Source organism: Lethenteron reissneri, chromosome 56 (assembly GCF_015708825.2).
Source record: "Lethenteron reissneri isolate LAM-NWPU_2019-01 chromosome 56, ASM1570882v1, whole genome shotgun sequence".
NCBI lineage: Eukaryota > Metazoa > Chordata > Hyperoartia > Petromyzontiformes > Petromyzontidae > Lethenteron > Lethenteron reissneri.
The window spans coordinates 454,163-479,999 of record NC_083834.1 but is presented as its reverse complement, the minus strand read 5'-3'; the positions used below and the strand labels follow the sequence as shown (position 1 = coordinate 479,999).

The 25,837-nt window shown below is 49.0% G+C and overlaps 1 protein-coding gene across 2 annotated transcripts in view; it reads right to left on the bottom strand.

Annotated features, from left to right (window-relative positions):
- Nucleotides 1-25,837, bottom strand: part of LOC133357047 (guanylate-binding protein 2-like) — a 56,584-nt gene that overhangs the window by 20,653 nt on the left and 10,094 nt on the right. For both annotated transcript variants that reach the window (XM_061574787.1, XM_061574788.1), the window contains exons 2-6: nt 24,801-24,928; nt 18,595-18,704; nt 7,606-7,861; nt 5,645-5,822; nt 4,405-4,685 (exon numbers count right to left, since the gene is read on the bottom strand). In XM_061574787.1, coding sequence (XP_061430771.1) covers nt 4,405-4,685; nt 5,645-5,822; nt 7,606-7,861; nt 18,595-18,704; nt 24,801-24,928 — 953 coding nt within the window. The remainder of the gene's footprint in view (nt 1-4,404; nt 4,686-5,644; nt 5,823-7,605; nt 7,862-18,594; nt 18,705-24,800; nt 24,929-25,837) is intronic.

Here is a 25,837-nt window from a genome sequence, read left to right as displayed (position 1 = left end):
GATCTGCAGTTCTGCTTCACCACCTCAGAGTTCACCACCTCATGGCAATGCCTGAATGTAGGTATAATGGCGGGATGTACCATTTCTCCATTGGCATTCATAATAGCAATGGAGGTTATCCTTCAGATCCTCAAAATGGGTTGCTGGTGGACAGCGAGTCGACTCTGGTTTTCGCCTCCCTCCACTCAGAGCCTACATGGACGACATTACAACATTGACCACCACTATCCCATGCACCAGGAGACTGCTCAGAAAACTCGAGGAGAACATCAGCTGGGCCCGTGTGAAGATTAAACCATCAAAGTCACGCAGCATCTCGATTGTGAAGGGAGTACTCTGTGACCTGAAATTCTTCATCGGAGATGAACAAATCCCAACAGTGTCTGAGCAGCCGGTAAAAAGCCTTGGAAGGTGGTATGATGCAAGCCTGAAGGACAAAGACCAGGTGCAACAGCTGCGCAAAGACATCAGTAGTAGCCTACAGTCCATCGACAACACCCAGCTACCTGGAAAGTTAAAGGCCTGGTGTCTGCAGTTTGGTCTCCTACCCCGGGTGTTGTGGCCCCTAGCAGTGTATGAGGTTCCAATCTCAACAGTGGAGAAGATGGAAAGAGGAGCCACGAGCTACTTAAAGAAGTGGCTCGGAGTTCCACGATGCCTTACCACCATAGGCCTCTATGGAGATGGTGTCCTCAAGCTGCCCCTCACCAGTCTAACCGAGGAATTCAAGTGTGCAAAAACCAGGCTCCAGATGACACTGAATGAATCTCGAGACCCAGTGGTGAGCAACAACGCACCGACCTTGGCAACTGGGCGCAAATGGAGGCCAGGAAAAGCAGTCCAGGAGGCAACAGCAGCCCTGAGACATGCTGACATTGTGGGTCATGTTCAGCAAGGGAGAGGAGGCCTTGGGCTAACTAGCCGTGCTGCTTGGAGTAAGGCCACTGCACCAGAGCGGCGGAAGATGGTAGTGCAGGAAGTACGCCATCAGGAGGAGGATGCAAGGTGGGCCAAGGCAGTATCTCTTGCCAAACAAGGACAGTGGACTCGATGGGACAGTGTGGAGAAGAGGAAGATCAGCTGGAAGGTTCTGTGGGCCATGGAAGCGAGGCGGTTGAGCTTTTCCATCAGAGCAACATATGACATCCTTCCAACACCAGTTAATCTTCACCAATGGTATGGTGAAGATCCGGACTGTGCCCTCTGTTCCATGCCAGCCAACCTCAGGCACATTCTCACAGGGTGTAAAACAAGCCTCACCCAAGGACGCTACACTTGGCGTCACAACCAAGTCCTTAAAAACCTTGCGTCCGCCCTGGAGGACAAGCGAGCTGCCACCAACTCCCTACCACCCCCAGCAGCATCACACCCCTTACGGGCGACCTTTGTCCGCGAAGGGGCTAAACCACCGAAGAGCGGCTCTACACCAATAGAGCGAGACCAGCTGCGCTTGGCCCGCGACTGGAAAATGCTAGCTGACATTGGCCGGCAACTTGTGTTTCCTCCGGAGATCGCAACCACCACCCTAAGACCTGACATGGTGCTCTGGTCCCGTTCGCTCAAGAAGGTCTTCATCATTGAGCTCACAGTACCCTGGGAGGACTCAGTAGATGAGGCTTATGAGCGAAAACATCTGCGCTATGCCGATCTAGCTGCTGAAGCACGGCATCATGGCTGGAACACAGAAATCCGACCAGTGGAGGTGGGCTGCAGAGGTTTTGTGGCAACATCTACAACCAGACTGCTTAGAGACCTGGGAATTAAGGGCCAGAGCCAGCGTTCGGCAATCAGAGCTGTATCGGAGGCGGCAGAAGGCAGCAGTCAGTGGCTCTGGATGAAGAGGAATGACCCCAGCTGGGCCCCAAAGTGAGAGGGCCAGGAGGTATGCAGTCAACAATGCTTGACTCAGGGAGGAGGACGCCCCTGCCATGCATAGTTCCATGGGATGTTGGCTATCAACAACAAGGCAACTCCTATGACTAATTGGGAATGGGACGCAAGCGTAGGATTGATCACCCTGTCGCTGGCCGCCTTTGGGGAGGGTGTATAGTATGAAAGGCCGAAACACCCTAGGAACCAAAGGGTCACTACTGACGATGCGCTCCCCAAATTTCACCAGGCTCACTGTTCATGAACTCTTGGAAGTGCTTGCACAAAGGATAGTAACATCTCATCCTGTGTTCTTTGGAATCTCTGCAAGCCATTTGGCTACCATAAGAGATTCGTTCATGAGGCGATCCACATATACAAACACAGAGACAATTTCAACCGAGAAGATGGATTCTGGCTTAGCAATCATTGGAAGGACGTAATAAACCATTTCGGATCTTAACTGATTGTGTTCGCGTTTACGGTGACTTTCAGACCACGTTCCACTCACTGGCATTGTATTCTCCGCAGGGAATGGATTCTTTGCTCCGCTGCAAGTTTTCTCCCCACGACTCACCCATTGACACGACGGTCAATGGTACAGTGTATAATAACAAATAGTATAACATTTATATATTCTTAATACAATGTACAAAGTAATATATAGTATCGTAATTGTATAGTAAACATATAGCAGTGTGTGTGATACACATTAGGGTGGGTAGAATAATACATAGTGTAATATTAAAATGTATAAGGTTTAGGGTGGTTTATAGCAATACAGTATATAATTTAATGTTGGGGTTGTCTATGGCAGTATATAGTACGGTGTATGCTCGTGTGATGTAAGAGAATAAAGTTTAGATGGAAGCATATTATATAATTTTTACGACGTAGAATTGTAATGTATTACTTGCTGTTAGTAACTCAGCTTATTGTAGAGTATAATAAGTATACTGATGATGCTATGCAGTTTATACTTTCGTTTTTTATGCAGTTTATACTTTAGTTTTCTACGTGGTTGTTTAGTAACTGCAGCTACATACTATTAACATTCATTTCCTTTGTTAATGCTACTCCCTGCACCCTCCCTTGGTGCTGCTGATCCTGCATAATGCATGGGCATAATATGACTTTGAAACCTCCCCGCCCACCTCCTACGCATTTGCCATGAATATGCTAAATTCCTCTTGATATGCACATTCTTTTTGTTAAGGCGCTCTTCTTCCACCTCCAACCCAGGTTATATATAAGCTCCTAGCTTGGCAATGTCTCATTCTTCACCTGAAGACGGCTGCTTGCGTTGTAGCCTAAACGTTGTGAGAATTATGTTATTATGTTTTATTTTTATTATTTTATTACTTCCCTTCTACGTGACTTTACCGAAAAAACCAAGAAAAAAAACAAATAGTATACAAATGTATATGCTTAATACAATGTACAAAGTAATATATAGTATCGTAATTGTATAGTGAATATACAGCAGTGTGATATACATTAGGGTGGGTAGAATAATACATAGTGTAATACTACAATGTATAAGGTATAGGGTGGTTTATAGCAATCTATATATATAAAATCGTGCATGTCTGTCTGTCTGTGTATGTGTGTGTGGATTTCGGACCATACGCACTTTCATTGGACGGCGGTTGCCCCTGGCAACAGCTAACGACGCCTTCGCCGCTTTCATTGGACGGCGGTTGCCCCTGGCAACGAGTAGCAACTTTTCGCCGCGGGGTGGACGCCATTTTTAATAGCGCGGGGGGGGGGGGGGGGACCGGCACCCGTACCCAGCGTTCGCCGGGTGGGAAAATCAGGCAAGGCGGGAGGCTCTGCACGGTGCTAGGCCTCGACACCCAACACGCCACTCTGAGGTAAATTCATACAAATTTCACGTCCTCTACAGAGTGGCGAGGGAGGCAGAGTGGCGAGGGAGGGACTCAGCCTCAAAACGAGTAACTGGTGTGGCGTATTAACATCGCCACTGGGGAGACAAAGGCGGCCGGCCGTGGTGGATACAAGTCCCGGGCGAAGCCGGGTAGTACAGCTAGTACAGTATATAATTTAATGTTGGGTTTGTCTATGGCAGTACATAGTACGGTGTAGACTCGTGTGATGTAAGAGAATAAAGTTTAGATGGAAACATTATATTTTTTACGACGTAGAATTATAATGTATTACTTACTGTTAATAACTCAGCTTATTGTAGAGTATATTTAGTATAATGATGATACTATGTAGTTTATACTTTAGTTGTTTACGTGGTGGTTTTAGTTACTGCAGCTACATACTATTAACACTTCTTCCCTTTATTAATGCTACCCCTATCCCCTCCCTGTGATGCTGCTAATCCTGTATAATGCACGGGCATAAGTAGTACTAATCACATACCTGCATTTCCCATATCCCCTCCCTTGGATGCTGCTACGTGACTTTACCGAAAGAACCAAGAAGACATTATTATACTTTTAGAAAACAGAAAGAAAGATGACGAACAGAGATAAAAAAAGAACTTGTGCTGAAACTCAAACTGACCATGAGCTCCTTCTCGTGAGCGTGGTCCTTGTCGAGCACAGAGCGGCTGTGGAACAGCGCAACGGCCGCCTCCACGCCCTCCTGGTGCCGCGCATTGAGCTCCAGCGTGGGAAGAGAGAGACGTTCCGCGACCGGGCCCATCGCCTTCCGGTAGAATGCAAGCGCCGCCTCCTTGGCCTGCCGGTTCGCCAGCGTCACCACCTGCACGAGGGCGCTCTCTATGCAGGGCAATGCGTGCGCCCGCTGAGCTGACGCATACTGCTCCACCAGTTCAATGAAAGCTTAAACGACAAAGAAAAAGTGAAATATTTTCAGGAGCTGGTTGGTGGTTCGTGAAGACGCATGGAGCTGTGTTGCATTTTAATAGACAAACGTTATTGAGATAACACAAGTGCGTGCGGCAAAACGTCAGAATGGAGAAATTAAAGCATGAAAAAAAGTGGAACGTAAATGGAGAAAGCATTAGCCAGCTCAGATTTGCTGATGACACAGTTATTTTCACAAGCAATGAAAAGAAATGACAAAAGATGATTGGCGAACTCCACCAATAACGCTACAAGACAGATGCGACTGGAGTGAGGGTAATGGTCACCAAGTGTGCCCAACAATGTCAACCCTGCGAGTACCAGTGGTTGTGCGATGAGAGAGGGAAGAGGGACCAGGCCATTTTCCAGCTTAGAGACTCCAGGGTATGATTATAAATCAGGAGGGAGAGCTGACAAGGAAGTCATATGTCCTGAAAGAGGCCCCCCCTGCTTTGAGTATTTATAGTCTGTTCTCCTGTAACGTCGGGTGTGTTCATAACACAAATTGTAGAAAACGCAATGAATGTATTAAGGGGGAACACATTTTTCGGAGTGCGGATGAGATATAACACGATTGAGTGAACAGAACTATGTCGCGCGAGTAGGAATAAGCAGTCGTATGGCTGCCTCAGCATAGCATCACACAAGGCATTGGAGATGCTGCTGGATGCTTCTAGATGCAACCCACGTGCCTCAGTCTTTGTTCAGGCTGTGTACGTATCTCACGTGTTATCGCAGACTGTGCTTTACGTTATATTATTTTTAATTTATGACAAAACAAATTTTCCACAACGCGATGTTCTTCAGGAACGCAACTACCACCGCGTTATAGGAGAACATGTGTTTTTAAGACAGGCCACATGAGATCCGCAACATCTGAAGGCGCGCCGACCGTGAAGCGTTCACCTACATGCAGCCTACACAAGCGACCTTACTGTGGGTGAAGATGACTGTTCCGCAGACGTGCTTGACTTTGGCAGAATCCAAGATGTACTTAATTAAATTGTCGGCCACGCTGAGGAACTTGGGGTTGAGCCTGTCGTCCGGTAGCTCCTCAAGGTGCTCCAGGTGTTGTGCTTCAGCTGGCACTGGGAACACGAAACACTTTCGCTCCTGGAAAGAAAACAATGGTGAAAATCGTGAAGCTCCAGCCGGTGGCTTTTGGCTCATTTGAATGGCAAAATAATAACACTACAGTGAATTAATTCCCCGCAAACAATCATGTAAAGGAAACAGGATGCTCATTCATCATTATATGTGCGTGTTAGACGTGTCTAAACCAAATTCCTACAAAAAATACAGTTTGAAGATTAGACAGCTACTTCGAAAAAATATTTAAATTCTGTGCATTGAAAATGTGTCTGTCTGACGTGTACAATTTTAAGTACTATATACCGATTATATTGAATTAAGTCAATAAGGGTGGCACAGTTCAATTAGGGTGACGCAATGGCAATGTTTTCGCTCCACAGTAAGAAAGGTCCTAGTTCGATTCCCGACTCGGGCAGCTTTATGTGTTGAGTTTGTATGTTAGGGGTGCCACGGTGGCGAGATATTAACTACCTCGTCTGGTATACAGGAGGTCGTGGGTTTGACCCTGACGCCTGTATATTTGGAGTTTGCATGTTCTCCCCGTGGTGGCGTGGATTTTTATCTCCGGGTCCTCCGGTTTTTCCATCCACATTTAGAAACATGCGTTTAGAACAGTGGCATTTGGCTGCTATAAATTTCCAATTAATTGAGCTATCATTTGTGAAAAATAAGAATACGTGACTTTACCGAAAGAACCAAAGAGTTTGGATTCTTGCAGTCACGAAAACTTCAAATCTAGATCTATCATTTGTGGCCAGGTCGCTTCTGAAAAAGAGCTATATAGCTCAGTGGGCCATACCTGGTCAAACAAAAATAGTTTCATGTTCTCTCCCTGTTCTGCATGGGTTTCCCTTAGGTTCTTCGGTTTCATCCCATAGCTAAAAGAAAACTCCGCACAATGTTGACTGGTGTTGCCCAAAACATCCAGATCCTGAAAAATTACCTCCAAATTACTCGATTGGGCTCACACAGTCGTAATATGCACCGAACTGTAAACACTCGGCAGGATCCTTCTGACAAATTTGCCTTGAGATTCATTGAGGCTTTCCTTGCTGAACCTGTTTTGCAACTGACTTGCCCAGACACAAATAACCACAGATTACTTACCAACACACGATTGGGGCTACAAGTAACTCCGTGATGTTTTTGCAAACCGGAAAAAGTGCACCCAGAACCGCGAATCGCCCCAACAATGTGTAATTTAACATGATCAATTTATTTAGGTTTGTTTACCCATGGAAAGCCTCCCTGGGTCTCAACTCTTTTTCAGGAGGGCCCTGCCAGGTTTTCACAGGAGTGGGGCAATGTTGCCGCCGCTGCTCGATTGTAATCCCGAGTTAGTGATTTCCAGGAAATGTTTCAGCATTGGGAAGTTTGCCCGATATCCAGTTACAATGATATTGTTCATCTGCGGGAAGAAACCAGAGAAGCCAGAGGAAACCCTTGCAGAACAGGGGGAGAGAATATACAAGCTCCACACAGAGAGGTGCCCGAGTCAGGAATCGAACCCAGGGTCTTCCTGCTGTGAGGCAAGAGTGTTAGAGCTGCACCACCACGCCAAACGTGGGGGTTACGATCCTAAAAAATGGCGTTTTGGGAAAAACCACAGTCGCCAAATATATGAAATATAGGGTTGCGTTCCTGGATTCGAAATCATCGACTGTAGAGTACAAGTGCACAGCGCACCACTTGCCACCCCCAGCCCCTCCTCCCGTGTTCCAGAAAACCGACCTCAACAAGTAAACCACATACGGCCCAATCGTGCGTTTGACAAAGTAGCGTTGGTCAAGGTGTGCGACCGCACCTTGAAGTAACCGCAGAGCATCTCCCGCTGCTCGTTGAACTCGCGGCAAGCCTTGGCTAGCCCCTTCTTGCGCATTTGCAGGCAGTGCTCCATGTAGTCGTCGGCCGTGCAGGGCCTGCCTCCCACCTCCAGGTGCAGCGTGAAGTCCCGCATGCACATCACCAGCGACGGGAAGTGTCGGTGAAAGTCCGAGCCGATGCGGTCAGCTTTTTGGTGCTCCTTCGTTCTCACGTGGTCTGCTAGGTTCAATATGAAGCTACGACGTATTGCAGTCAAGGGTAAGACAACACAACATGCTCATTCAGGTAGTGTTTCTATGCTAATAGTTGTATGTCTGTGTGTGGGGAGCGGTAGTTATCGAGCTGCGCTACGAACCTGGCAACTCGAGTTTGATACCTGCTCACGGCCAACACCTGCGACAGTTATCTGCACCGGTCCTGGGCCTCCTCCTCTAGGTCGACTCACTCTCAAATGAGTAACTGGTGCGGTGTGTAAACAACACCACTGGGCAGACAAAGGCGGTTGAGCGTGGTGCTGACCATCCACACCCTCGTGTGCCGTGCCAGCTTTCATAGGTGCTTGCTAAAAGCACTTGCCCTAACAGTTTGTTTAGGCTATGGATATATTGGGGAATCTTTGTCTTTTCACTCCTTTGTTCGGCAATATTTTCACATTTGTCCTTTCCTTCACCAAGCCTTTGCAGTTTTAGATTCGCTTGCTTCTACCTTACGTGTTTTACTTTGCCCCTTAACGTAAATAGTACCATATCTTATATTGCTAGTGATTTCATCATTTGACCTTGATTGCTAGTTACCAGATTACAATCTCGAACATCTGCACCAATTGAAGATTTTTATTTATTTTTATTATGAGTATAATTTTATTTTAAATTTCGGCTGGATTCGTTTTGAATGCACGCGTGCAAACATGGTGCAGAAAGATGCACACGGCCCATGCGCACGTACACATGTGCATTCGGACAAAGTCGAAAGTGATTTACTGCCAATTGAGCATTGAAGCGGTACCCATTTTCGATTTACAGCCCTGAGTCAGTGGTGGGTATTCCACAATCCTATGGCGGGGGAAAGTATATTTAGAGGACAACTACCATTGACTTCTGCACAAAATAGTATATAGTAGTAGGTTTTTACCCTTTTAAACTGGTACAAAACTGACACCTTTATTCAAGGCATCATGTTTGCAAAGGTGTCAGTTTTGTACCAGTTTAAAAGGGTAAAAACCTACTACTATATTTTGCCACTGGTAAAAGAGATCTCATAAAATAGTATATATTTTGACACGGAGGCTTTCACGACCAATATTATTTGTAATAAAGGTGTTTTGGGTTAGATCACGTATATATACTTTCTGGTAAAATCGCCCGATGATGCCGGATGTAATTACCAGCAAAACGTCGTACTCAAATTGTAAATGTTGTGGATGTACTCTCTAACACAGCATTGGGCTGAAGCAGTAACTAGTTGGCACGTTTTTTTACTTGACAAACCTTAATGGTTTGCTGTGTCGAGTGGTGTCGAGTTAACAACACATTTATATGGAAAAATTTGAGACTGACGCCATCCAGACTGCCACTCTACGCCCGACCTTATGGAAGAGGTACGTAGATGACACTTTTGTCATCTGGCCACATGGCCGGCCTGCTCTAGACCAATTTCTCGACCACATCAATTCCATACACCCAGCCATCAGATTCACCATGGAAGTCGAAAAAGATGGCAAGCTACCCTTTTTGGATGTCCTAATTAAAAGGAGACCTGATGGTTCAATGAGCCACTCTGTCTACAGGAAAGCCACCCATACAGACGCTTACCTATAACCGGATTCCCACCACCATCCATCCCAGAAGAATTCCCTCATCAAGACTCTATACCATAGAGCCCAATGCATATCCGACCAGGAACACATTGCCAGTGAACTCAAACACGTACGCCAAGCTCTTAAGGCTAATGGTTACTCCGACTACACAATCCGCAAAGCCATCACTCCAACCATCAAGAAGGATCTTGTTGAGGAGCCTTTCAAAACCATCACCTTACCCTACATTGCTGGGGTCACAAAAAGATCTCCAAAATCCTGATAAAACACAAGATCCAGGTCCGATTCAACACAGTACATAAAATCCGTGATCTGGTCCCGTCTGTAAAAGATGTGGTTCCAGACATACAGTACCCTGGCGTCTACAAACTAAGTTGCCTCTGTGGTAGCAGTTACATTGGAGAAACCAAACGACATGTCTCGGACCGCATCCGTGAACATAAAGCAGACTTGAAACACGGTAGGACAAACACCTCAGCCGTAGCAGATCACTGTTACAATTCAGTGGGCTCACATGATATTGACTTCTCCAAGACAGAGGTGCTCTGCAAGCCATCTGGCTACCATGAGAGATTCGTTCGAGGCGATCCACATATACAAACACAGAGACAATTTCAACCGAGAAGATGGATTCTGGCTTAGCAATCATTGGAAGGACATAATAAACCATTTCGGATCTTAACTGATTGTGTTCACGTTTACGGTGACTTTCAGACCGCGTTCCACTCACTGGCATTGTATTCTCCGCAGGGAATGGATTCTTTGCTCCTCTGCAAGTTTCCCACTTCTACTCTCCCATTGACATATTTCTTTGCTTCTTCTTAGTATCTTTCACACGACGGTCAATGGTACAGTGTATAATAACAAATAGTATAACATTTATATGTTTAATACAATGTACAAAGTAATATATAGTATCGTAATTGTATAGCGAATATACAGCAGTGTGATATACATTAGGGTGGGTAGAATAATACATAGTGTAATATTACAATGTATAAGGTGGTTTATAGCAATACAGTATGTAATTTAATGTTGGGTTTGTCTATGGCTGTATATAGTACGGTGTAGACTCGTGTGATGTAAGAGAATAACGTTTAGGTGGAAGCATATTATATTTTTTACGACGTAGAATTGTAATGTATTACTTACTGTTAGTAACTCAGCTTATTGTAGATTATATTTAGTATACTGATGATACTATGTAGTTTATACTTTAGTTGTTTACGTGGTGGTTTTAGTTACTGCAGCTACATACTATTAACACTCCTTCCCTTACACTATGATATCTCTTCTACCAGTGGCAAAATATAGTAGTAGGTTTTTATACTTTAAACTAGTACAAAACTGACACCTTTTTTCAAGGCATCATGTTTGCAATAACAAAAACACAAGTAGTCAAAAAAGCGAACAAAAAGAAGCAATTATTATCATTATCAGAGTTGCTTCTTTTTGTTTGCTTTTTTGACTACTTGTGTTGTGGTTATTGCAAACACGATGCCTTGAATAAAGGTGTCAGTTTTGTACCAGTTTAAAAGGGTAAAAGCCTACTACTATACTCCTTCCCTTTATTAATGCTACCCCTATCCCCTCCCTTTGATGCTGCTAATCCTGCATAATGCACGAGCATAAGTAGTACTAATCACATACCTGCATTTCCCATATCCCCTCCCTTTGATGCTGCTAATCCTGCATAATGCACGGGCATAAGTAGTACTAATCACATACCTGCATTTCACATATCTCCTCCCTTGGATGCTGCTAATCCTGCATAATGCACGGACATAAGTAGTACTAATCACATACCTGCATTTCCCATAAATATGCTAAATTCCTCTTGATATGCAAATTATTTTGTCAAGGCGCCCTTTCCCCCCCTTCCAACCCAGCTTAAATATATGCTCCAAGCATGGTGCTGTTTCATTCAGACGCTGTCGCCTCGACAGACCTGGTTTTCACCTGAGGACGGCTGCCTGCGTTGTGGCCGAAATGTCGTGAGAATTATTTTATTATGTTTAATTTTTATTATTTCATTACTTCCCTTCTACGTGACTTTACCGAAAGAACCAAGAAGATGAATCCCTGCAGTCACGAAAGCTTTAAATCGAAATTTAACACATTTATATTTACGCGATCTAACACTAAAAACCTTTATTGTGAATAGTATGTGTAACAGGTTCCGGAGACACTTGTAGAGGTAACTTATTTATTACAATACAACACTCCAACAGTCCTGATACTCTGTTACAGCCTAGGTACACAGCCTAGCTACACAGCCTAGATACTCTACTCTGGCTACGCTCCGGAACTCGCCCTCACAAGGTCGTAGAGTCGGAAGTTCCAGAGTCCCAGCGCTGGCTCTCACAGCATCCCAGGGTCTTCAGATGGCTGGTCGTGGGTCTTGGGTCTTGAGTTACAACTGGGCCCTGATCGTCCAGGGAGCTCTCCTTTTATGCCTGGTCCAACGAGGGGTGGGGCCGTGTGCGCCACCAGACATCCCACAGAGCACACACAGCCCCCCCCCCCGTTGGCGGCGCCCAAAGGCTTAAGCGTCTGGACCCGCTGGGAACCCAACGCCTGGCGCCCAGAGGCTTAAGCATCTGGACCCCCTGGGAACCCAGCGCCTGGCGCCCAGAGGCTTAAGCGTCTGGACCCGCCCGGGAACCCAGAGCCCCCAGCAGCCCCTCCCTTCTTATGTCACTACATTACCCCCCTCTACGTAGCCTCCAGCCATCCCGGCTGTCAATAATTAGAAAGTTTAAATTAACTAAAGGGAGAGAGAGAAAAAAAATACGCGAGCCTCAAAAGGAAAAGAAAAGAGAACAAGAAAGCAACCATAAATACCATAACCAACCTGTACAACTCTACACTATATACAAGCATCAATCAACAAAAAGGTGAAGCAATGACACGTGAACAAACGACCCGCGGCACACCTAGCCCTTTTCGGGATCTGCATAGAAAACGGGGAATTAACAACAAATATACAGATTCCGACGCGTTGGATGCACAACCAACACCGGTAATCGAACCGAAATCACACAATCACAGCATGGATGGCAGGGATCCACACCACCCTGCCACCCTCCCATCCATCAGGTGGTGAGAAGGCGAAGACCAACATGTCTATCACCCCTCTACACACACTTATCCGGACGTCTGTCTATGTCCCGGGTCGAGAAGTCGTACTTCAGGGCCGACCCATGTACTGGGCAAAGAAGTCGCACTTCAGGGCTGCTCCAGTATCTACATTTTTAAATATATATATAAAATTTACATGACACAACCAAAATAAATCTGCCTGCTCCTGTCCATAAATGGTGGCCGCACGCGCGAACCGCATCTCCAAGGCATCCCGTGCTTGCGTCCCAGCAGCCTTCAATGAGGACCACAACCGACATTACATGTCAACCGTTTGCACCCCCCGCCTTTCCAACGTGGCGTCTCCATCCTAAAACCGCGCACGTCGGCCATATCGGGGGGGACTTCAACCCAGTCTCTCTCCAAGACTCGCATCGCAGCATATAGCTGTACCGACCGATCTGAGACCCAACCTCTCTCCAAGACTCGCATCGCAGCATATAGCTGTACCGACCGATCTGAGACCCAATCTCTCTCCAAGACTCGCATCGCAGCATATAGCTGTACCGACCGATCTGAGACCCAACCTCTCTCCAAGACTCGCATCGCAGCATATAGCTGTACCGACCGATCTGAGACCCAACCTCTCTCCAAGACTCGCATCGCAGCATATAGCTGTACCGACCGATCTGAGACCCAACCTCTCTCCAAGACTCGCATCGCAGCATATAGCTGTACCGACCGATCTGAGACGACCCATTGTTCACTCCCTGCACAACATGCACCCTAACAACTGAGGGATACAGTCCCAACGTAACGGGACAACTACACCTGAACACCACGAATCTCCAGCCCACTGTTTCAACGCGCCTCGGAGTGTTTCAATCTCCGGGCCGTCAGGGCGAGCCTACTGCTCCAGATGTACCACGGAGGGTCTCAACCTCCGGGCCGTCAGGTCAAGCCGTCAGCGATTCCATGACGGGACCACCCTCTCCGAGCCATGTGAGCACACAGCCCACAAGGCTAGACATGCCACGGAGTGTCTCTATCTCCGGGCTGTCAGGTCAAGCCGTCAGCCATAGCATGACGGGACCACAACTCTCGTGTTAGACACGCAACACCCGCTGGGACATCCTGGTCAGAATCTGCACCCCAAGATATTTGAGAGCCAGCATGACAATTCCAATCCTTGGCAGCATGTCACCATCTCAAGATAAATGCCCCATACAGTATATACATCGTTAACAATGACAACACAAGCTATACATTAACAATTACGAACAAAGCTCAATATAAACCATACATTTGTAATAAAAGACTCGACCACGATATCTGGCTTGGTGTCCTTTATTCGGTTCGTTTGCTGTCTCCCACACGGCTGTCCTCCTTTGAGACTTTCCACATGGTGCCGACGCTGTTGTTACACCCGTCACCACTATCAGCCCCGCTGTTGGTCTCCGTCGCTCCCGTAGCCTCTTAGCAGCCTCGCTGCTGTTACTCTCACGCAGCCTCCCTGGCTGTACTCGCTGCAGCTCCTCCTCGTGTCGCTCCCGTAGCCTCGGACAGCCTCGCGGCTGTTTCCCTGTCGCTCCCGTAGCTCCTAGCAGCCTTGCTGCTGTCTCCCATACACAGCCTCCCTGGCTGTACTCGCTGCAGCTCCTCCACCGCTCTCCCTCTCCAGCAGCCCCACTGCTGTCTCCTCCCGCAGCTCCGCTGGCTGCTCCCGTGGTTGGTCACCGCTGATCGACGGTGGCACCCTTCCCTGGTTTCGCCCTGAGTGGCCTCACCCTTGCTCAGTCTCCCACTCTCCCCCATCTCCTTCAGGTTTCTCCCCTTAAGGACCCGAACCTTTCTCCCACATCACATAACTCCACCTCTCCATGATGTCACATCCGGAAGGTCGCTTACGCCCGCATTACACCACCCTCCCCCGTAGAGAAAAACCCAGCCGACCTCGGCTGAACAATACCAACAGTAATGTGGGCGAAACCGACCTTGACACACCAAAGGACACCAAGCATGCAATATAACAGTAAGAACAATCAACACAACATAACAATCAACGAACGTACGAGAAGCAGGCAATAAATATAACAGTAAGAACAATAATGCAACATAACAATCAACGAAACGTAAGGGATTTAGAACGTGTGCGGGTCGCCGGCCCGTCCCGAACGGTCGGCGGCCCACCCGCAGAGCGGGAACGTGATGGAGTTTGAGGAGTGACAGGGCGTAATCCTCCTGTCGATGTTGGAGGTCCACCAACGTCCCGTGTCCCTGAAGAATTAGCCCCGGACGTGTCCCGCGAATGTGCCTGCAGCGGGGTCGGAAGGGCCGCAGGGCCCGGAGTTCCCGCAGTCCTGGCAGGCACCTTCCGAGCAGGGCCCTTCGTCACCTGCGGCGTCACGGCCGGTCTGTCTGTTTCGGAGGTTCCTTGGTCAGCTTGTCCGTTGATGAGGCCTCCTGCTGCGGCGGACCCGGGATGCGGGCCCAGCAGTCCTTTGAGTAGTGGCCCCTCCGCCCGCAGCGGAAGCAGTCGACGTCGTTGCGCCGAAGCGCAGGCCTTGCATCCCGCCGGCCCCGTACCGGTGGTGCAGCGCGCGGGCCCGGCCCACCGCGTCCCAACCATGGACCGGAGGCGGCCGTCAGCTCCTGAGGGCCCCCCCCATCCGGCACGTAGACCGCCTTCGTAGGGTCCCAACCCAGAGCGCCACCCTCTGCGACGGGCCCCCCCGTCCACGCCGCGACTTGTTTCCACCGTCGGAGGTTGAATTGTGCATCCAGACATTTTGCCGCCGCCCGGGAAGTGAGCTTCTCATGCCCACACACAGGCATGGGAATCCCAAGATCCCGAGACAGCTCGAGCATCTTACCCAAGATGAGAGGCTCGAGCAGGTCCGGTGTCGTCTCTGGATATGCGGCCATAGCCAACTCCAGCACCGCACCCCTATATGCAACGGGCGATTCCTCGGGCGCTCGTTGTCGTTGAGCAAATCGCCGATGCGCATCGTCAGGTGGCTCGTAGGCGTCAGCCATTTCTTCAAAAACTCCACGTAATGTCTTCTTCTTTTCGGCCGTTATGGAACGAAAAAATCTAACTGATTCGTCGTCCAGAAGAGTCGGCAACACTTCTAAGGCCTCAGCATCGGTCCACCTCGCAGAACGGACCGCCGCCAAGAATCTGCAGGCGAAAGCGCTCCAATCGCCCCCGATGGCGAATTCCTTGACTGTGGTAAGATGGCGACTCCGACTTCTCTTTACTCCGTCCTCCACCGATGGCTCCTCCGGTGGTAAGTTCAAAATGGCGTCGAACCGCGGCGTGGTCAAGATGGCGGTTTCCCGCCGCGGAACGCGCAAGATGGCGGCCTCGTGCCGCGTGGCTGATGGCGTCGGAAGCGAAGACAATGTGGCGGCCTGTGGAGCACTCTCTGCTCTCTCCGTCGCCGTCCTTGGCGTGACGAGATGACTCAACTGCGCCAGGACGTCCTTGAGAGTCTCCAGTTGCTCCGCCATCTGCTGCCATCGTGGATCAGCGTCCGATGATGTTGGCGGGCCCGACACCGCGGCGACATCTTCAACTCCAGTCCCCGCGCTCGTTTCAGCAGGGCTCTCCTCCACCACCCCAGCAGAATCCATGGTTGGAGGGAGGTCGTCGTCGTCGGACGAAGAAGCCGATGCTGGCGCCGGAATAATTTTCTTTCTTACTTGCTTCGACATGCCGTTGCACTTCCGACACCAATGTAATAAAAGACTCGACCACGATATCTGGCTTGGTGTCCTTTATTCGGTTCGTTTGCTGTCTCCCACACGGCTGTCCTCCTTTGAGACTTTCCACACGGTGCCGACGCTGTTGTTACACCCGTCACCACTAACAGCCCCGCTGTTGGTCTCCGTCGCTCCCGTAGCCTCTTAGCAGCCTCGCTGCTGTTACTCTCACGCAGCCTCCCTGGCTGTACTCGCTGCAGCTCCTCCTCGTGTCGCTCCCGTAGCCTCGGACAGCCTCGCGGCTGTTTCCCTGTCGCTCCCGTAGCTCCTAGCAGCCTTGCTGCTGTCTCCCATACACAGCCTCCCTGGCTGTACTCGCTGCAGCTCCTCCACCGCTCTCCCTCTCCAGCAGCCCCACTGCTGTCTCCTCCCGCAGCTCCGCTGGCTGCTCCCGTGGTTGGTCACCGCTGATCGACGGTGCCACCCTTCCCTGGTTTTGCCCTGCGTGGCCTCACCCTTGCTCAGTCTCCCACTCTCCCCCGTCTCCTTCCGGTTTCTCCCCTTAAGGACCCGAACCTTTCTCCCACGTCACATAACTCCACCTCTCCGTGACGTCACATCCGGAAGGTCGCTTACGCCCGCATTACACATTGTTAACAATCACAAGCAAAGTTTCGCACACACATTGACAACACTCACGAGCGAAGCTCCACACAGTTTACCCAACAACAGTCACGACTCCCCGACGACAACGAAGAAAATGTCAACAAAAAAATCATTAATCCGGAGCGCGTAAATGTACGAAATGTCAGGGGCCTGGTCTCCCGACCTCCAACCTTTGGCCAGAGCAGCAAAGGCGGCGACCAGCGTGTCGGTCGATGTGCAGCCCCGGCGCCGGTTACAGTAAGAATGGCGCCCTCACTGTCCGGTCGCAGCGCTGATGACGTGGTATGCTAGGTTGAAGCCAGCTGTCGTCCGGCAGTAAAGGTCGCAGCGCTGATGACGCGGCGTTGCTAGGTTGCAAACAGCTGTCACCCGGCGGTGAGGGACGCAGCGCTGATGACGCGGCGTTGCTAGGTTGTAAACACCTGTCGCCCGGCGGTGAGGGACGCAGCGCTGATGACGCGGCATTGCTAGGTTGTAAACACCTGTCGCCCGGTGGTGAAGGACACAGCGCTGATGACGCGGCGTTGTTCAGTTGGACAGCGTTGAGGCCAGAAGTGATGTCACTCCCAGCGGCCATTGCTCCCCCCGCAGAAGTGACGACACACCCGGATGTATTTGCGGCGGGAACGGCTGCCATCTTTGTGTTGGAGCCGGCGGAATGGCGCGGCCGCTGCGCCGCCTCTCTCCCTCCTGCCTCCGCCTGTGAGCGACGCATGTCGTCCAGGATGGAGACGGTGGCGTGGAGCAGTTCAGTGAGGCGAAGCAGCGTTTCCTCCATTGCTGCTCCCGACACTGGAGGAGGATCGGCAGGTGTGGTGGACGACTGCTCAGCCGGCGGTGCGGCGTCGTTGTCGGCCCGAGTTGGCTGCCCCGTCGCCGCTTGCTCTTCAACATCGCCGTCAGGACTGAAGGTACGTGGCTCACTTCTTGTCTCCATTGCCACTTCTGACGCCAAATGTAACGGGTTCCGGAAACACTTGTAGAGGTAACTTTTTTATTACAATACAACACTCCAACAGTCCTGATACTCTGTTACAGCCTAGGTACACAGCCTAGCTACACAGCCTAGATACTCTACTCTGGCTACGCTCCGGAACTCGCCCTCACAAGGTCGTAGAGTCGGGAGTTCCAGAGTCCCAGCGCTGGCTCTCACAGCATCCCAGGGTCTTCAGATGGCTGGTCGTGGGTCTTGGGTCTTGAGTTACAACTGGGCCCTGATCGTCCAGGGAGCTCTCCTTTTATGCCTGGTCCAACGAGGGGTGGGGCCGTGTGCGCCACCAGACATCGCACAGAGCACACACAGCCCCCCCCCCCGTTGGCGGCGCCCAGAGGCTTAAGCGTCTGGACCCCCTGGGAACCCAACGCCTGGCGCCCAGAGGCTTAAGCGTCTGGACCCCCTGGGAACCCAGCGCCTGGCGCCCAGAGGCTTAAGCGTCTGGACCCGCCCGGGAACCCAGAGCCCTCAGCAGCCCCTCCCTTCTTATGTCACTACATATGTATTTTATCAACCCTGGAAGGATGACCAGAGGAATTAACCCACAGCGACGATTTGGTACCCGCAACCTTTTAATTGCGAGCCTCAAGCTCTACAACTGAGCGACCTGGCCAGTCACTTTGCATGCACATGAATGTGCACTCGTAGGGCGTGTAAACGCGCGTAAATGTGTGTACGTAAAAAAGTGTTTCTACTGCCGAGGATACTGCAGCTGCTCCATGCCTTCCTTGTCGAGCGTGCCCTTCGTGTTAAACAACAGCGTGGAGCTCAGCAGCATGGCCAGCACAAACAGCCATGTGTCATGCTCACTGCCCGACTGCAAAAAAGCAAAAACACAAAACAATCACGTTTTTGCCAAATACATCTGTTGTATCATCCAGTTCATTCAATCAAGCCGTTAATATTCATCACATAAATGGATACTGTATATGTTACATGCGTACTGTTTGTAAGCGTGTCATTAAGGGTTTTCTTTGTGTACCACCTCAAGGGATTATCCAGATGAAATATTGTAATTCATAAATAAAATACAAGTTATACAGGGTGTACGTCAATGTATCACCCATTATTAAATAATTATCACGAATCAGCATGTTGACCCACCTGGTTCAATGATGACGTTAAATGAAACAAAACGTTCGAGTGACCTTCAACAGCAAACAACGGAAACATCAATCACAGCCGAGACGTTTGCGGAGACCTGGCACTCTCTCCAATCTCGCCGTGCCGTGCGTCATCGACGTCACGAATGTGTGGTGGTGATGTTGGAACGCGCGCACACTGAACCCGGGTGAATCACAGTACTTACCGGTGCAGGGTGGTTGTGTTATCGCTGCCCAGGGCCCCTCCTGAGGGGAGGGGGCTGTGGGGTGTGTGTGATCCCACAGAAACCCGCCCCTCAGTGTGGAATTGTATAAAAGGCGGGACCCTGAGAGCAGAGAGGTAGTTCAATCAAGCCAAAGACGAAGAACCAGCTGAAGACTGAAGTCCAGCTAGATAGACCCTGGGACTCCTCTGACCCGCTGCCCTTCTAAGGGCTGGGCAGAGCAAGCCAGTGGTATGACCCCAGAGCCGCGAAGGCCGATGTCCTTTTCAGGGCCAGATTCGTGTGGCTGGTGGTCGAGAACTGTGCCGAAGCTGGGCCAGGTCAGTTAGTCTCCTTGAGAGGAAGATCGTAGAATCGAGGGAAGTCGAGGAGTTAACGTGGGGTGTTAATTTTGGGAAATACTTCCCTCCATATAACGGGTGGAGAGGCCATTACCTCTTCAAGTGTGAGCTGTCAAGTTGAGATTAATAAATACGTGTTGCCTCAAGTCAACCGTCTCTGTCGTCATACAAGGCCACTACAAATGGAAAGGTGCGGGTGTAGAAAGAGGATGTAGATGAGGGACGAAACGCGGATTATTAAATATCTTGACTCCCAATCGCGCGGTGTGTCACCGAATTTCCCTGGTTCTAACTGCTCTCTAGTTATGATTCTTTAACGAGAATGTTAGGTTTACGACAGAGCACTCTGCACCTCCGATTAGCAAGGCTGGCTACGTACAGTGGCGAAATAAGTTCAACATATATGTACATACATGAGCGACTGGCATTATCTTCTTGGTTCTTTCGGTAAAGTCACGTAGAATGGAAATAATGAAATAAAATAAAAAAACATAATAAAATAATTCTCACGACGTTTCGGCTACAACGCAAGCAGCCGTCCTCAGGTGAAGAACAGGTCTGTCGAGAAGACAGAGTCTGAATGACACACCCCAGGCTTGGAGCGTCTATTTAAGCTGGGTTGGAGGGGGGGGAGAGCGCCTTGACAAAATAATTTGCATATCAAGAGGAATTTAGCATATTTATGGGAAATGCAGATATGCGATTAGTACTACTTGTGAAATGCGTAGGAGGTGGGCGGGGGGTTTAAAGTCATATTATGCCCGTGCATTATGCAGGATTAGCAGCATCAAAGGGAGGGGATAGGTGAAGGATCCTGTTGAGGAGCCTTTCAAAACCATCACCTTACCCTACATTGCTGGGGTCACAAGAAAGATCTCCAAAATCCTGATAAAACACAAGATCCAGGTCCGATTCAACACAGTACATAAAATCTGTGATCTGGTCCTGTCTGTAAAAGATATGGTTCCAGACATACAGTACCCTGGCGTCTACAAAATAAGTTGCCTCTGTGGTAGCAGTTGCATTAGAGAAACCAAACGACATGTCTCGGACCGCATCCGTGAACATAAAGCAGACTTGAAACACGGTAGGACAAACACCTCAGCCGTGGCAGATCCCTGTTACAATTCAGTGGGCTCACATGATATTGACTTCTCCAAGACAGAGGTTCGCTGCAAGCCATCTGGCTACCATGAGAGATTCGTTCATGAGGCGATCCACATATACAAACACAGAGACAATTTCAACTGAGAAGATGGATTCTGGCTCAGCAATCATTGGAAGGACGTAATCAACCATTTCGGATCTTAACTGATTGTGTTCAGGTTTACGGTGACTTTCAGACCGCAGTCCACTCACTGGCATTGACTATAGATCTTGTATTCTCCGCAGGGAATAATTTATTTGCTCCGCTGCAAGTCTCCTACCACCACTCTCCCATTGACATATTTCCTTGCTTCCTCTTAGTATGTTTCACGTGACGGTCAATGGTATAGTGTATAGCGGATTGTATAATAATAATTAGTATAAAATTGTAATGTTTTATACAATGTACTAGCTGTACTACCCGGCTTCGCCCGGGACTTGTATCCACCACGCCCGGCCGCCTTTGTCTCCCCAGTGGCGATGTTAATAGGCCACACCAGTTACTCGTTTTGAGGCTGAGTCCCTCCCTCACCGCTCTCCCTCCCTCACCGCTCTCCCTCCCTCACCGCTCTCCCTCCCTCACCGCTCTCCCTCCCTCACCGCTCTCCCTCCCTCACCGCTCTCCCTCCCTCACCGCTCTCCCTCCCTCACCGCTCTCCCTCCCTCACCGCTCTCCCTCCCTCACCGCTCTCCCTCCCTCACCGCTCTCCCTCCCTCACCGCTCTCCCTCCCTCACCGCTCTCCCTCCCGCACCGCTCTCCCTCCCTCACCGCTCTCCCTCCCTCACCGCTCTCCCTCCCTCACCGCTCTCCCTCCCTCACCGCTCTCCCTCCCTCACCGCTCTCCCTCCCTGACCGCTCTCCCTCCCTGACCGCTCTCCCTCCCTCACCGCTGAACGTGACACTTTTTTACAGAATGGCCGTGTTGGGTGGTGGAGGGTTACAACACATTAATAAATAAGGCGATCTAAAGCCAATAACGTTGTTTATGATTAATGCTCGCGAAAGGCCACGTGTTACAAATTGACAAACTTTACTTAATAAGCAGGCTACAGTGTACATGATAGACTGGCAGTACACCCACCCAGCTGAATAAGCAGGCTACAGTCTACATTATAGACTGCCAGTACGCTCAGCCAGCTTAATGAGTATTTGTAGAATGAACATTGAAAGAATGCAATATTGGCGCGTGGGGTTTAAACATAATTATACAGTTGTTTTTTAATGATAAATGGTAATTGTTGTGGTTTTACGCTTGAACACACCGGTGGGCTAAAGCAGTGAAGTCTAAGTCACTTATGAACGTGACAATTTTTTGCAGATTGGGCGTGTCGGGTGGTGGATAAGGGTTACAACACATTAATAAATAAGGCGATCTAAACCCAATAACGTTGTTTATGAATAATGTTTGCGAAAGCGTACGTGTTACAAATTGACTAACTTTACTTAATAACCAGGCTACAGTCTACATGATAGACTGGCAGTACACCCACCCAGCTGAATAAGCAGGCTACAGTCTACATTATAGACGGCCAGTACGCTCAACCAGCTTAATGACTATTTGTACAAAGAACATTGAAAGAATCGATTATAATAACCAGGCTACAGTCGACATTATAGACTGCCAGTACACCCACTCAGCTTCATAAGCAGGCTAAAGTCTACATGATAGAGTGGCAGTACGCTGACGGAGCTTAATAAGCAGGCTACAGTCTACATTATAGACTGGCAGTACACTCACCCCATTTAATAAGCAGGCTACAGTCTACATTATAGACTGGTAGTACGCTCACCCAGCTTAATGACTATTTGTACAGTCAACATTTCAAGAATAGATTGTTGGCGCGTTGGGTTTAAAAGTAATATTAATTGCACACATTGTGGTGGGGGGGGGAGTGAAGAGTACGTGAAACTTTGATGAATTTACCTCAGAGTCGCGTGGTGGGTGTCGAGGCCTAGTAGCGTGCAGAGCCTCCGGCCTCGCCAAAACTGCCCACCCGGCAGAGGCAAGGTACGGGTGCTGTTCCCCCCCCCCCCCCCCGCGCTACAATAATACTGTCTAATCGCTATTATTTTATTATCTACGGAGCCTATAATAGTAATTGAACACATTGGGGTGGGAGGGGAGTGAAGAGGACGTGAAACTGTGCTGAATTTACGTCAGAGTCGCGTGTTAATGCGTGCGCCTATTTTTAAGGGGAATTTAAAATGGCGTCCACCCCGCGCCGAAGGCGTCGCTACCCGTTGGCAGGGGCAACCGCCAGTCCAATGAAAGCGGCAAAGGTGTGGCTACCCGTTGCCAGGGGCAACCGCCGTCTAATGAAACTGCTGCCCGCGGCGAAGGCGTCGCTACCCGTTGCCAGGGGCAACCGCCGTCCAATGAAAGCGGCGAAGGCGTCGCTACCCGTTGCCAGGGGCAACCGCCGTCCAATGAAAGTGCGTATGGTCCGGCGACACACAGACACACAGACAGACAGACAGATTCACGATTTTATATATATAGATAAGGTAATATCGTAATTGTATAGTGAATATACAGCAGTGTGATATACAGTAGGGTGGTTAGAATAATACATAGTGTAATATTACAATGTATAAGGTATAGGGTGGTGTATAGCAATACAGTATGTAATTTAATGTTGGGTTTGTCTATGGCAGTATATAGTATGGGGTATACCCGTGTGATATAAGAGAATAAAGTTTAGCTGGAAGCATATTATATTTTTTGCGACATAGAATTGTAATGTATTACTTACTGTTAGTAGCTCAGCTTATTGAAGAGTGTATTTAGTATACTGATGATACTATGTAGTTTATACTTTAGTTGTTTACGTGGTGGTTTAGTTACTGCAGCTACATACTATTAACATTCTTAATTTTTGAGCTTTCGTGACTGCAGGAATTATTCTTTGGTTCTTTCGGTAAAGTCACGTATAAAGATAAAATAATAAATTAAATAATACCATAATACGACGTTTCGATTGCAACACAAGCAATCATCATCAGGTATAAAAGAAATAGCAACAAAAATCTAACCAGAGAACTATAGACAGACATATAAGCAGACAGATATCACAAAGATACACAGAGAGAGAATACGTATCGGCACAAAGAGAGAGGTCGTCTCTGTGACGAGGCCTTAAATATAGAGAGGGGGCGGGGGCGGAGAGAGGCAGGGGGCAGAGAAAAAATTAGCATGTCAATGAGTGGACGACGACGTGGCAAGCTTGAACATTAGGAGAAAGATTAAAATTAGGAGAAAGACTATTAACATTCCTTCCCTTTATTAATGCTACCCCCTATCCCCTCCCTTTGATGCTGCTAATCCTGCACAATGCACGGGCATAATATGACTTTAAACCCCCCGCCCACCTCCTACGCATTTCACAAGTAGTACTAATCTCGTATCTGCATTTCCCATAAATATGCTAAATTCCTCTTGATATGCAAATTATTTTGTCAAGGCGCTCTCCCCCCCTCCATCCCAGCTTAAATAGACGCTCCAAGCCTGGGGTGTGTCATTCAGACTCTGTCTTCTCGACAGACCTGTTCTTCACCTGAGGACGGCTGCTTGAGTTGTGGCCGAAACGTCGTGAGAATAATTTTATTAGGTTTAATTTTTATTATTTTATTATTTCCATTCTACGTTACTTTACCGAAAGAACCAAGAAGATGAATCCCTGCAGTCACGAAAGCTTTAAATCGAGACTTGCATTATGTCACATCTCAGACAATCAAACGGAAGCCCCAGTGGCAGCTGTCCCTGTGCAGCACGAGGTGACTCGTTAGTCTGCCACCAGGGGAGGGGGGCGATGATTGCTGCTTTGTGTAATCTCAATCGAGTCATTTGTGGGTAGTTTTTCTAATTTGGCAAAAATCAGACCGTGACGCCGCCACAAAATGGCTGACTCGTTTCAAATGATGCCAGGGAATCTTTCACGTCCACTAGGAGGCACGTGGCATACATCAGCACGGTAATTTTACCCACCATAATATTGCAAGCCGCTGCGATAAGCGGCGAACGCGCTACCACTGCGCCGTGAGGAACGACGCCCTCGGCTACGCGCTGTACGCGTAGGGAGTGAGAATGCGTTGCTCACGCTGTGGATGTCTCCCTGGCCCTCGGTGTCGAGCAGCAGGAGGCACTTCTCTTGGTCCCGTGGGTGTGGCCGTAACCAGACCCAGATGCCCTTTGTGTGAGCCTCCACCGTGCTCCCCAGGGGAAACGCTGGCATTGTAGAGACAAGGGATTCGAGGGGACACACAATCCCGCACTTGTGTAAATGCCACAGAAACACTCCTCCTCGACATAGAAAAAATCAGCACGCTCCTATAATCCACCGCTCATTCACTCTGCTCACTCGCTCACCGGTGGCCAGTCACCTCCTGGACATCTGTGAAAAAGAGCTCATCGGATTCCTCCAGTATAAATAGATATTCTGATTCTATAACTCTTCTGTCGCTACTTCCACGCTTACGGTTCAAATGAACGTTACTCACGGATTCCTCCACCCATGTTGAGGACTTGGTGTATCAGACTGTGCTGTGTCTCATCCATACTGTTCAACCACCACGCTGCAGGTCACAACAACACACCCACACACTCGGTCACTCAACACACTGCAGGTCACACGTAACATGTTTCTTTCTGCTTCTTCCCTCGCCCTGCTCCACTTTGGAAATCCTTCCCATCGTATCTTTTCGCCAAGCTCTTTTAATAATAACCCGCCTCAATTGAAGAAATGTGGTCCACTTATCTCTTACGACTCTTATCTCTTACGTTAACAGCGCTGTTTATTGCTGGTCGTATGACGTGTCGGGCGTTTAGGTGCGTGCTCAGAAACTATGTTTAACAGACAAAGGGGTAATGTGGGAGAGTCATGCTTGTGACACACACGTGACACAGACATGCACATGCGTGACACGCACGTGGACTATTCTTGTTCGTGTGGGCAAATTGGTCCACGTTCAGCTGACTCACACAAGTGCGGGAGAGCACGTGCTTGTCACTGTGGAGATACATGGGTGCTGTCACTGTGGAGATTGGCAGGTGACGTCACTGTGGCTTTCGACAGGTTTCGTCGCTGTGTAGATCGACAGGTGACGTCACTGTGAAGATCGACAGGTGACGTCACTG